The sequence below is a fragment of the Gossypium arboreum genome, chromosome 2, assembly GCF_025698485.1.
Source record: "Gossypium arboreum isolate Shixiya-1 chromosome 2, ASM2569848v2, whole genome shotgun sequence".
In the NCBI taxonomy this organism is placed as follows: Eukaryota; Viridiplantae; Streptophyta; class Magnoliopsida; order Malvales; family Malvaceae; genus Gossypium; species Gossypium arboreum.
The window spans coordinates 96,566,653-96,581,422 of NC_069071.1; the positions used below are offsets into that span (position 1 = coordinate 96,566,653).

At 33.7% G+C, this 14,770-nt stretch overlaps 1 protein-coding gene across 1 annotated transcript; it reads right to left on the reverse strand.

Annotated features, from left to right (window-relative positions):
• Positions 1-9,241: 9,241 nt before the first annotated feature.
• LOC108466513 (uncharacterized) lies at positions 9,242-12,348 on the reverse strand. The gene is made up of 8 exons (XM_017766879.2): positions 12,144-12,348; positions 11,894-11,977; positions 11,716-11,796; positions 11,412-11,551; positions 11,148-11,256; positions 10,985-11,054; positions 9,623-9,685; positions 9,242-9,505 (listed from the first exon to the last, which is right to left on the reverse strand). The coding sequence occupies exons 1-8, from the start codon at positions 12,203-12,205 to the stop codon at positions 9,428-9,430; spliced, it is 687 nt and encodes a 228-aa protein (XP_017622368.1). The 5' UTR covers positions 12,206-12,348; the 3' UTR covers positions 9,242-9,427.
• Positions 12,349-14,770: the final 2,422 nt, after the last annotated feature.

Genomic DNA, 14,770 nt, shown 5'->3' on the forward strand with positions numbered 1-14,770 from the left:
TTAAAACTGAGATAGCTTAATCTCTCTATTTGAGGGATTAATTTGAGAAGTTATCAAGGTATGAAAATGGGTCATGGATGTATTATGCTGGAAATTAGAAATTTATGGTAGAAAATGAAATATTATTGATAGATAAACAACTTTTGCAATGTTATTTTTGATGAAAACTTGATTTAGGGACTAAAATGTAAACTTGTGAAATTGAAGGAAAAATTTTGAAATTTTATGTAAAATGTGCTGGAAAATTTGTAATGAGGTTTTGGTTAGCCTTGGAATAGGAAGTAATTTGTACAAGTTTCATTTTTCGGGCCTCGAGACGAAAATAGAATTTTGGAAAAGTTAGGGGTAAAATGGTAATTTTACCTAGGATGTAAATTGAGTTCGTTTAAGTATGAAATGTATAAAATTCATGATTAAATTCATTTATATATCCGAAAAAAACAAACTCGAGGTTAGATCGAAGAAAGGAAAAGATTTCGGATTAGTAGATTATTACGCGAACAAGTGTCGAGGTAAGTTTGTGAAACTTAATCGAGCATGTAAATATGTTAACTTGAATGTTATGATTGTATGCAATATGATTAATATTTATGTGAATATTATAAATGTGTGAAATGATTACATGTTCAGAAATGTTGGAAAAAGGGTAAAGTCTCCTTTGAATATTGAATTTCGATGGATAAATGTGATTACCTTATAAAATGAGGTCCTGCATTTGTTGCTGACGGGATTTAGCTTGGATGAGTAATTCTATTAATCTCATTATAAGAAGGATTTAGCTCAGACGGGTAATCCTGATATAATATCTCTCGAGCATATGTTACAATTAGGATTTAGCCTGGACTGGTAATCCTGTTATACGACATGTGGCTTGTGAGTGTGTTCCTTGGTTAAGTACCCTAAGGGGTACCCCCGATAAGAATTAATGGATTAATGAATCATACACCTTGACTGTACTACTTGAGCCTTCATCGGAATTTCAATAATTCAATGGACATATAACTTTTGACTTGGCTTGAAACTCTTGAGATAAAATGATAATGACTTGAAAGAACATTGCTTGATGAGCTCATTTATGTTACTTGATTTATATGAATAGTTGGTGACTAACATGTTTGATGAAACGTATGTGATTAGGCCATTTAGCCAAATGATGGAAACATAACATTGTATGCCTAGATTTTAATAAACAAGATTGGTAAGTTTAGTTTCTGCTATACAAACTTACTAAGCATGTAATGCTTACTCCTTTTATTTTTCCCCTGTTTTATAGTGCTCGTGAAGGTTGGAAGATCGTAAAGCATCGTCAAACTATCAACTAGCATTTTGGGTATATTTAGTGAAATCATTTTGGTGTAATGACATGTATAGGGAAACTTGGCCAATAGTGGCTTGAAATGTCATTTTGTAACCTAGCCATTGGAATGGCTAGTAGTGGTTCATTTTGGATATGATTTAGTAAACTATTATGGTATATATATATATATATATCCACATGTGTTATGCTAAGTTCATGTGACCCAATGTTGTGAATACCTAAGTTAAGTTAATGTGAGTTTGAAACCATGTATGCATGAAATAGTATGCCATGGATTTGTTCAATTGGAATGCTTGAATTGGTTGGTATTAGTTGTGAGTTTCAAGTACAGGTTTTTGAGTGATTTTTGAGTGAGAAATGAAGCTAGGAAATGACTTCATTTTGTCAACACGGGCAGACACACGGGCATGTGTTTAGACCGTGTGTGACACATGGCTTGGTAACACGGGCATATGGTTAAGCCATGTGTCCTCTGTATCTAATTTGAATTAAATTAATTAACCACATGGCTTAGCACACAGGTGTGTGACATGGCCGTGTGTGCAAGTTAGAGAGTTACACAGGGTCGAACACGACCATTAACACGGGCATGTCCCAGGGTCACACGGGGGTATCCCTTGGACCACACGGCCGTGTGAGCCCTGCACCCTAGAAAAAATTTGTAATTTCGCAAAAAATTCTTAAAGATCCCAATTAAGTCCCAATTCGATTCTAATGCACGTATTGGACCTTGAGGGTCCAATTAAGGGACGTTATGAATAATCTCGATTAATGAATAGTGACTTGCATGAATTCATTGAAAAATGTTTTGAATGTTCTAGTAATGCTTCGAAACCCTGTTTCGGCGACAGGTATAGGTTAGGAGTGTTACATTTGCAGGGTTGGTTAAATTGATATATAAGGTTCATTTTGAGTCCACACGGCCTGGCACACGGACGTGTGACCAGATTGTGTGAGACACACGACTTACACATGGGTGTGTGGTTAGGCCGTGTGTCCCCTATATTTTAAAATTTTCAAAAACAGAATGCCAAAGAATATCCACATGGCCAGAGACATGGGTGTGTGCCTCAGCTGTGTGAGGCAAAGGATCTAGAACACTGGCATGTGATCGGGCCATGTGAAAACTGCACTTAATTTTTGTTTAAGTCAGAGAGTTATACGGGGTTGGACACGGCCTCAAGCATGGGTGTGTTTAGGGTCACACGGGCATGTGAGCCTTGTACTTAGGAAAAATTTTAAAATTTCACGAAAATTTTTCTAAACTTCCGATTAAGTCCCAATTTGTTTCTAACACGTAATTTGGGCCTCGAGGGCTCAATAAAGGGGTATTATGATTAAATTATGATGTGTATGTTATATTATTATATAATTGTTCGTATTTATTCTGAAATATTCAGTAATGCTCCGTAACTCTATTCTGGCGATAAATAAGGGTTAAGAGATGTTACATAGAGTCATCATATACATATAATTACATCATAGAACATTTCTTTACAATTTAGTCCATATCTCAGCTTTTTGTACCAAATCACAACACATTCAAAATTACATTTACAAAAATAATTTCATAATTTTTATATTATTATTAAATATAATTTCACCATATGAACTTACCTGGTTGAAACTACGATAATAAGAAGTCAGGGATTTTCTCCTTTCCTCGATTATCAATCGGTTGGTTCAATCTCGATCTATATTAATGATTCATTTCAATTATCAATTCCAAATACTTTATAACATTCTATTTTATGCATATGATAGTTCAATTTCATTTTTTATATGTTCCTTAAAGTTTTACATTCTATTCAATTTAGTCCCTAAAATCGAAATTGTTATAACTTTCAAATTTGAGCTTCAATTTCGAAACGGATCTCAATTCCATCTTTATACAACTTTCTAAAATCTATATTTATAGAAATTTCATGCTAATTTCAAAATATTCACACTTTAGCCTTTATGTTCAAAACTAACAAATTTCACTTTACAAATTAGTCCATTTTCACATCTAAGCTTACAATCTAACCATTTAACACCAAAAACTTCAAGAAATCATCAATGGAAACTTTTCAAAACTTTAACAGTTTAACAAATTGGTACATAGGTTAGCTAAATCAAGCTCCCAGGTCCTCAAAAATATAAAAATTATAAAAAACGAACTAAAAATTGCTCACCAAATCAAGGACTAAAGTTTGAACGTTTGTAAGAGTTTCCTTTTTCTTACATTCAGCCTTTGAGAGAAAAAGATGAAGGAATGTTTATTTTTTTTCTTTTAATTTCCTTTATATACTTAAATTAATTATCAATTATCAATTAGTCTTAATTTATTTACTTAAACCTTAATTAGATAATATTAAACATATTTAAATTAAGTTAGTGCATTCTTACATCGCTTTCCATTATTCAATATATAAATTTGGTCCAATTGCATAATTGTTCCATTAGCTAATTAAAATCTATAGCAATTAAACTTTTACCATTTTTATGATTTAGTCCTTTTACCTTAATTAGCTATCAATTCACCAAAATTACTATAACAAAACTCAATATATTTCTAATTTAGAGTCGTAAATATTAAATAATAGTATTTAGTGAATCGCTCATCAGAAATGAGATTTCAAAACTAATATTTTCGACACCACTAAAAAACGAGTTATTACATATATAGTAAGATTAAAAATGAACTAACTTGATTAATTAAACGAATCATGATTTGTTTAACTTAATAATTCTTTAAACATACTTAGTGGGTTCTTTCATCACCATCCACTAATTTCCATGGAAAATGGTTTAATTACCATTTTAGGCTTTTGGTTAATTGTCATTTAGGTCTTCAAGCCTTTGGTCAATATAAAACTTATAGTTATTGGACTTTACGATTTAATGTGAAAAATTTATTAACCAAAATTTGATGTAACAATATATTGTACACATAAATATTAGTATTTAATATTTACAGACTCGATTTATGGAAATGGGGTTCTAAAACTGCACTTTCTGATACCACTAAAAATCAAGTCATTACAGACAATGTGTTGTGCCAGTGAGTCATGATGAAAAAGGTGGAACTAAGGTGCTGGCGGCAATTCAACTAGTTAAGGATGTTCATTGTGGTAAGAATATTGACTTGGTAGATCAGAGTGCTAAAGAGACCCCTTTGGAAATGCTAGAAGTGCGACAAATCAATGTGAAGCCTATTAAGTTATCGGTGGGAATACCACCTATGAAATAAGTGGGTTGTGTAACAAAATTTATGGGAAAAGTGGTGATGCAAATTGGGTAGTCGAATCGAATAAATTCTATGAGCAAAGTACATCTCAAACACTTTCCTAATGTTTTACATTATGGCTTGCTGTTGGCTTGACAAAGACACAAGAACCTTTTCAAAGTCTTGAAACAGGTAAGTCAAGAGACTCACAAACCAGATTTAGTGACAATTCTAAAGGTTAACTCGATGTTTAATGTGAACATGTCTAAGCATATTTGTGCGGATCAAGGGGATCCCGATCGAGGCAAGTCAAAATGGGGCAAGTAAGAGCAGTGGGCTCTTGTGAATGAGATGTACAAAAGAGAGAAACTGTTTGAGTAAGGCAACAATAGAGACATAAGTCAAGGCAAAGGCTCCGAGGGAAGGGACTACCCAACAGAGTGGCTAGTCAAAAATTAGTTAAGGCATTGAGGTGGTTCCAATATGAGTCAAACCAGTGTCATCTCGAGTATGCAAAGAAGATGTCACGAGAATAGGTTGGGGAGAATGTCACGAGCTACAGATCAAAGCTCATGATGAATACACATGAAGCATCCCATGGAATTCAATTTTTAAATGAGGTTCATTTGAACCACTTAAACTTGCTCGGTTTTTGAAACATGTAGATAAAACTTATCTACTTGAAGTCTCGGTGGCCCAATGAAGCATACAATTAAAACTAGAGTTACCAAGGTGAATATTGTAAATCCTAAGGGATAAGCTTGTATAGAGTTTAAATCCCTTAGAACTCTCATCTTGTAGATAGACACTAATCTCAACCATTGGTATAACTCAATCTGTACTGCAGATCTGAAAGAGCTCAGCTATAAATAGAGTCCTCCCCTTTTATTCGTAATCATCCTATTCATAGTTATATAATATATTTCAGAGCATTTATTTAAACTGTAATAACCCGTTTTCAGTGAAATTGGAATAGTAGTTTTGGAAAAACAAATCCGATGTGAGAATATTTATTTTATTATTATTTTAATATCTACAGCATGCTAGTAGTATTGCATAAAAAATTTGTTAAGAATTTTTATCGTTTGCATGTTTAATTTGGTGAAAAGGATTAAATCGTAAAAGGTGCAAAATAAGAGTTCTATAAGTTAAAGGCACTAAATGACTATGAAATTAATTAGTTAAGGGATTTATGTGGTAATTATACCATTGTTACATTTGGTGGACAAGTATGGACATTAATTAAGTGATTATAAAGGTTGACAATTAAGGTTAAAGTTGTAATTTAATAAATATATGTTAGTAAAATAAAGAAAAGACAAAAGTTATTATCTTTTCACTTCTTCTCCACCGAAAATTCCAAGTAAAGAAACCATGGGAGCATTCTAGGTTTGGCCATTGAATTCTTATGTGCATGATCAAGTTAAGCCTCGTACGGACTTAGATCGAGGGAAAGATAAAGTGTCAGACTAATCGATCCTATTTCATCGTTCTTGTCATCGAGGTAAGTTCGTAAATTTAAATAAAGTTTTAATGTATTTGGTTCAAATGCTATTATGTTAATTGTCATATTATGCTTCGATGGAAAATCCAACGACGTTACGACAACTATCGAGCCTCATTTGAACCTTAGGAATATATAGTATACAACTGACATGTCATTAGGCTTACCATGTTTCGAGTGCTAGTCCTGAACGTCCTACCGATGGCTGAGTTCTGGCATTTGTTGCTGATACTTGTCAGCTTGTGTGAGCGGCATCATGTAGCTACGTTCCGACCATCAACAAATAGCGGTAGGGATGCATATATCACAAAATTGGACTTTTTTTATTCTTCCCTAATTTTTTTGTTTGGCTTTTCAGGAAAACAAAATACAAAAAAAAAAATGGGCATTTTAGGTTATGGCGGATTAGTGAATTATTGGGCCGAGCTGGATTTTAACCAGTATAGACATATTACCAACGAATTTATAGTCCGTCCCCATTAACCACTCGGGCATCGACCCAGGAAGAATCAATTCTAAGTTTATTGATAATCCATGATCAACTTCCTTTCGTAGTACCCTACCTCCAAGGGAAGTCGAATCCCTGCTGCCTCCTTGAAAAGAGTGTTTAGTAAAGGAAAAGGAAATGAATGGTTTCGGCCATGTGCTAGTACACTATGTGTGAGCTTCTCGTGTATCCGATATTATTCTAAGTGGTTCAACGGACATGAAAAGGGATGAACTGGAAAAGGTTCCATTTTTCTACACTATGAAATTATGGAAAGGTATGATGTATTGATGAGCAATTTGTGTATAGTCATGTCATAAGAAGCATGAATTCATATGCATTAAGTTCATGGAAATTATCTTACCATGTGCTGGTATTGTTAAGTTATGTGTTTAATCACTAACTTGTGTTGTTGATGAAGCTTAGGCTTGTGCCAAGCTATGTTGGATTGATTCATGTTTACTCTTAAGCTAATGCATTGAAATGGTAAGCATTGTTGATGATTTACGAACTTACTAAACATTATATGTTTACGTTGTGTTTATTTTCTATGTTTTATAGATTATCGGAAACTCGATCGGTTTGGAAGCTCGTCAGAGAACTATCGCACTATCCAGCGACTATATCGGTAGATTTTGATGTTTTGAGTCATAATTATAATGGCATGTATAGGTGTTTTTTGCTTGATGAAATAGCCATTATGTTTGGCTTGTAAATTGGTATTTTGATTGATGATCTTTTGACATTTTAATGCTTTGATGGTTGATGTTGAAATGGTCAAGTAAATATATGTTTTGAATGACCAAATTGGTATGTGTGGATGTGGTTATATGGTCAATTGTGCTATGTATTGGCATGATGATTTGTGGTTGTGTGTGGTTAATTTATGCCCAAACATGTTTGTGTTTAGGTTGATTTTAAGATTTATGATTGAGGTGCCTTTTGGCATATTGGTTGTATGCATAGATACCATAGTAATTTAGCTTTATTATACATGTTTTAGGTACATTTTGAATGCTTGAATATATATGCAAATGGCTTGTAGGTGTGAGCATGGTTTGGGTGAAAGAAATTGCTTGAAATTGGCCTAGTTCTTATCCACACGGCTTAGGACACGGGCTTATGTCTCAACCGTGTGTCCCCTATAGGTTTCAAAAGATTGCAAGTCAGGAAATTACACGGCCTGACACACGGGCGTGTGAGGCCATTTCGAGAGTTACACGACCTGGCACACAAGTGTGTGGCTTAGCCGTGTGATCCAAGTCAGAGAGTTACATGGGGTGGACACAGCCGTGTGTCCCTACTTCGAATGCCACACAGCCTGAGACACGGGCGTGTGTCTCAGCCATGTGAGTTAGACGGCCGGGTGACCCTACTGTGTGAAAAATTCTATCTTTTTTCATGAAGTTATAAATGTTTCTGATTTACTCCTAAATCGTTTCTAAAGTGTTTCGAAGGCCTCGAAGGCTCGAATAAGAGACGTTATGCATGAGTTTGATTGAATTATGTCGTGATTTTCAAAATGGTTGAAATTCAATGTTTTAAGTTACAATTTAGTGGTGATGTTATCCATGCTTGTGATTGCCAGTCCAGTGAAAATGGCAAGGGGCGAAAAGTGCTTGTGATCTGGGAATACTTTTTAAATATCACCTGATTCCTTCAATATATATAGTGTAATCAAATTGACTCTTACCTTAAGCATTGGATCTCTGTCTCGATTATCTCGATTAAGAGGAGTCATGGAAAGAACAGGCTCAAAATCACGATCAATTCCTTTTTCAAATCCCATTGCATGGCTGAGCTCTTCCTACGTGCCATAAATGACCCACGAATAGGAAGAATCCTAGAACAAAATGAGAGGTAGCTAACCAACTTCTGAGAGACATAATTAATCAGATTGATCTCGGTAGCTACGCTACCTCAGAATTTAAAGACCCTAAAGGAATATACATCATATATTCCGCAGAGCATGCCGTTCTTGCCAAGGTTGTATGTCTTTTTTCAACCTACTCAAGTCCAAACCATTGGGACCTCTTAGAGGTTCTAACCAAGGAGCACGCAGATCCCAAAAACGCATAATTATATAATCTAATCCAAATTTACATATCAAATATGACATTAAAATGGCATTGTTTTTAATGGGAGTTAAGAGCTGTATAACCATAACATAAAAATGTTTTAAAATTGGATCACCAAAACATAATCTTAAATAAACATTTGACTGAACTTACAGCATGTTAGTTTACAGCCAACTGATTCGCGCATAATTCGGCCGCTTCCCCTATTCCATACCATTCAGAGTTTATTCAATGTTTTCTATTCTGAGCTTTCCCCTGGCTCATTCGGTGCTCTAAAGAATAAACAAATTTTTTATACTTTCCAAAATACCCTTCAAAATATGCTATATATATGGTATATATTTGGTTAATCGTAACATCATTGACCTTTTAATATAACATTTTTAATATTTTGTTAAAAAGTCTACTTGAAAAAATATAAAATGCTTAGGTTGATTAAATAATAATAAATTTAAAATATTATACTATATCATTTTAATATGAAACATCTTATAAATTGTAAAATAATGCTTTCTAAAAATAATATTTTAATAATATCTTATAATTATTAAATAAATTATTAATATCTTACTAAAATAAATTTTTAAAATAAAAATATGATTTTATAATAAAGGGTAAAATTGACATTTTGTTTATTCTTTGCATATTCTGTAACCCAAACAACGTATTACTCTATTCCTCATCTATTACATTCCACCCAACCAAATTGCATAATATCTCTATTCAATTCCCTCCGAATACCATTCCATTCCTTCTCTATTTCATTAGAGCGAATTTAACAAAAACTAGAAAAACTAACTTGTAGATAAGCATATCTTAAAGGTAAGGTTGATCAGATTCTTCTTCTATTGTCCACTCGTGTTTTCTTGGGTGTAGGTCCGGCTTGCAAATGTTCAGTGCTTGATTGAATCTAAAGCAAGAAATTGTAGAGAGTAGGTTAAAAAAAAAAAGTCATATTACTATGAAAATATAACATAACTAAATTATTCTCTAAAGACAAGAATCATGCAGTTCAGAGATTTATCACCTTATTGAGTTTGTCCCTAACCGTTTTAACCGTCTGATTCATTGACTGGGAAGGGAAGTAGTCCTGAAAGCAGTCCCCATATCAGCATAGAGCAAATATTTATCACACAAATTCCACAACCAAGTATAATGTTCTTATATTACTATAGCAACCAAGGCATTAATAAAGAACTATAGCAAAAGCAAAGAAAGCAATGGTGAAAAACAGCGCAACAGTTAACCGACAAACACCTATATTAAACTTACACCAATCATAAAACACCTAATTCATTTCTAGTTATTCGGCCGCATATGCATTGATTTGAGTCAGATGTTAATATACAATAATAATATTTTATATAATAGCACTTATAGCGCCAATATGAGTTACTAAATAGTTTGAAACCAATTCAAAATCTCAGCATGCAGTTTCCATATAAGTGGCATATATAAAACTAAAATGTATATTCGTAAATATATTCATGTAAAAATGATAAAAATATAAAAAGTACTTGACTGACAGAACCTAAAAATATAAAAAGTACTTGACTGACAGAACCTATTCTTGGTAAGGAGTGAAACAACATTTCAGCAACCCCATCAAACACTTTAGCATTCTAGCACCCACAAATTTAAAAGAACATCTAGATCAAAATGCTTTAGCATGTTTAGCTCAATTGTTTCAAAGAGGAGTGAAACTTCTGGATCTTTAGGCATACGTCTACATTCAAATCTGAGCAATTAAGAAAAAGGAAAAGAAAATAATGGAAGGTAACAAGAAACTTTCCTTTAGAAGAAGTTCCAACAATTTATTGTTTGTTTCCACCAGTAAGTCTAAAACAAGGACCAAAATGTGAAACTCAAACACCCAAAGATTAGCAAGGCTTTTTTCTCTCTTTAACACCCTTTCTGACATTTCATTTATGTTAGGGTGACGGGAAAATGCTACAATCAGCTCCTAAATGTAATCCCAATAAATCCATTTTGACCAGTAACAAAACCCAATCCATCTCAGTCGCAACAAAATGGATTACACAAACAAAGCCCTAAATTAAAGCATTATAATACACAGCCAGATGCACAATAAAAGAAGATTATACATACTCAGGAATGACATGTACTCTGTCCTAATTCAATCAACTGGACCTAACTTAATTCAACTGGGGTCGGCAGCTGAAAGGCATTTACAAACTTAGCCTTACAACATACTTCATCTAAGTCATAAACAACTACTAGAATACCATGTAGTGCCAGTGAACTTCACTGGTCAAATTGTAATAAAGAAGAAGAAGAAAGAAATAAAATGAGTTAATTTTTACTTTCAAACAGTAAACAAGTTAAAGGATTAAAATCTGGGATGATGTTTTTAGAAAGTATTCCACACCTTGTCAGATGACACTCTTGTTATTTGAGCATTATTACTTTGAGACCTGAACTCTGCATCCCCAACATCCCTAAGGAGAGGAAAAACCATAGTTTATTTAGAGAAAGAATGCAAAAAGGAAATAATGATGACAGTAGCAACATGAATTTGAACAGCATACTACCTCAGTCGATTATTAATCTGGTTAGGAATATGATGAGATGAAGCAGGAAGTGATGGAGCCTCATTGGAAGAGAGCATGCGATGAACCGGACGCCCTTTAGATCTTTGAGCTGATATCACAGCATAACAACATAACATGCATAAGAAAATATAATCACAACTAGAAAGCAGTTCCTATTTGAAACATGGACATTCTTTTTTCCAATTATATGTAAAAGATAGGCACGTCAAAAAGCTAAATTTTTAGAGTAATGTATAAGCATACAATTCAATCTTGCAAGGATTTCTTTCCTTCTGCCTTCTAACTTATCTTTGGTGTCATCAAGGCTTTCAAATTGAGGAGCATATGAGACCTGCAAACGATTCCCCAAGAACACAAACTCGTCCAATTTTCTCTTCGCAAACCTAATGGGTTAAATGGTTAACAAAATATATATTCAGTTTTTCACCAATTTCCATGGTTGCATACTCAAATTAGCTTTCCAACAGAGGTATATTATTGACTAAGTACATGAAACAGTGTGACAGTTATTGGAGGAAAATGTTAGAAAAGGGCCAAGTTCAATGACCTGCAATTGCTAACGAGTCGAAATTTGATCCAATAAACATCAGTAAATTGCTCACAATCTTCTGCATCCATTGGTTTACATCTGAAAGGCAAATGTGAGCATAAGCATCATCAAAATTTTTCTTCAAATAATTAAAAATGGAAAGGAAAAAATAAAAAAGGAGAGAGAACTTACTTACTCTTCAACGTCTCCGTAATTAGCGAAGAGTTTCAGCAAATCATCGCCACATCCCAACGCGGGAACGTTCCTCACAATCAAATATCTGTCAACCAACAATTCAATTTCATTTTTGGTTGTGTTTGTGGCAAGATAGATTTTAGCTTCAACAGTTTCAATTTTAGGACTTTTTGATGATTTGTTTGTGAAATAAAATGAATTTGAATTCTTCAACTGGAAACAATTGGTAAGTGAACAAGGAAAGGATTGACCTGGATTCGTCGCAGACTGTATAGACGCGAACCGCTGGCGGATCTTCTTTATAACGAGGCATGTTGAAAATTGTTGGCTTTTTACCTCCAAAACTCACCACGCACTCCCCGCGCCAACGCTGACCCTTTTGTCGATTGCCTGCAAATCTCGATGTATCTTTTTACGGTAAACCAACTGGGCTGTTTTTTTTTTTCAACTAACTATCAATTTTTAAATAATAATAATTTTAATTATATATACATATTATATTGATTTACATATAATTTTAAAAATAAATTTTACAAATTTACAAATTATTTCAATTTATTTCTAATTCTAAAATTTTAAAAATATATATAAAATAACATAAAAATTTTATATATAAAAATATAATAATAAATTTAAAAATATATAAAAAAATTGTTGAAAATAATAATATATAAAATTGTAAATATATAAGAATACATAATTATTTTAAATATATATACTAATAAATTTTAATTTTATATTAATATTAATATTAATATTAAATTAATAATAAAATACTCTCCCCCAATATCCCCCTTCCCCCATCCCTCTCCCTCTTTCTCTGTAAGATAAATATTGTTTGTTAAGTCAGTTGTAAGTCAATTACTAGCAGTTAATGTGGTTAGTGCTGTTATTATTGTTGGCAGCAAAAGTATTCCTTGTTGTCTAAATACCCTAGCTCAAGTATTCTCAGGCATGAAAGATTGAATGAAAATGAAACTTTAAACATTTTGTTTCTATCCTTGTTGTATTGTTTAATATGGTATCAAAAGTCTCTCTCCTTACAGATTTTTGAGGATTTGTAGAGCATTCATGGTTGTTCCATTGCACCAACAATGGTTTTTTATTCAATTTTTGATAGTCGCTTCTTTTCCACCAAGAAGATTAATATTCTTCTTGATAACTCCAATTATTTGTTATGTCGTCAATAGGTACTTCTTGCAAAAAAACTTACAAGCTGCAACATTTTCTTGATCCTCAAACTGTTGTTCCTACATCGATGATCTTTGATGAAAATGGTGTGCTTCAAGAAAACCCTGCTTTTGTGCTATACAAGCAACAGGACAGTATTTGCATATTGGCTTCTTTCTTTTATTAGCCAAAATGTGTTACCTCAACTTATTAGCATGGATTCTAGCGCACAGATATGGAATACACTTGCTACTATATATGGTAGTAGGACCACATCTAGATTAATGTTCTATAGACGTGCTCTCCATTCTCAGTGCAAGGGAGATTTGTTAATGAAGGATTTCCTGATGAAGGTTAAAGGCTACTGTGATAGTCTAGCTAGTTGTGGTGAGAACATTAGTAAGCATGAGCATGTTACTGCCATTCTCAATGGTCTTTCTCCTAAGTATGAATCAGTTATAACTGTTAGCAAGCCAACTACCTTCTAGTGTTTAGAATATTACTACTATGCTTCTTGATGTTGAAGCACAAATGCAATCTGCTTTAGCTGAGATTCCTAGTTTAGCAAACATGGTTACTCATCAACAGACTGCTTCAGTGGTATATAGTGATTCAAATCCTACTTATTTTCGTGCTTTGGGTTCCTCACATGGTCGAGGACGTGGTCGCATGTGTAGCTCTTGCATTCAGTACCAGCTTTGTGGAAAAATAGGGCATCTTGTTGATCGTTGCTATCATAGGTTTGATGCTACTTACAAGAGTATTGGTTATTTCCACAAGCAAATGTGTGTATGTTTAGTAATGGATCATCAATGTCATCATGGGTGCCTTTATTTAGTTTACCAATGCCTTCTTCTACAATGGTTCCATATGGAAATTGGGTTTTCTTACCTTCTCCAACTCTTGCAAATGCATGGTTTAACTTGTTTTGTCTAACATCGTAGCCTGGAAGTGCTTCAACAACTACTCCTGTCTTGAGTTCTAATCCTCAAGCTTATGTTGCTACTTCTGACACTATTGGAGATAATGTTTGGTATCCAAACTTTGGTGCCACACATCATCTCACTCACTCTACTTCAACAATGGAACAAAGCACTCTATACAATGACCCGGGTAAAGTGTATGTGGGTAATGGATCTGCCTTACCTATTCTTCATACTAGTCTGCCATCTTTACTTACTCGTTCTCGTCTGTTGTATATGAGGTCTCTCTTGTTTGTACCTAGTATTATTGAAAATCTGATGTCTGTCTAAATTTACAAAGGATAATCAGGTGGTGTTTGAGTTTTTTTTTCCTATAGATGTCAAGTGCGTGATTTGCAGACTCAAGATGTGCTTCTTCAAGGATCGATTCATGATGGTCTCTACAAGTTGCATTTAAATGATGCTGTCAAATCTATTGTACCTACTTCTTCAACACAGTCTCTTGTTGCTATCAAATATGTTCCTTTAGTTGTATGGCATGTTAGACTAGGGCATCCATGTTTAGCTACACTTAAGAAAGCTTTGACTCGTTATAATGTACTTGTGTGATAATAAAAATTTGGTTGATTGTGTTTGTTGTCATTTGGGCAAAGAACATAAATTGCCTTTTTCTACTTCTAAATCTGAATGCACTGCTCCTCTTCATATGGTGGCTGTAGATGTTTGGGAGCCAGCTCAGTCTGTTCTTCTCTTATTATGTTGCTTTTAAAAATGCTTATACCAGA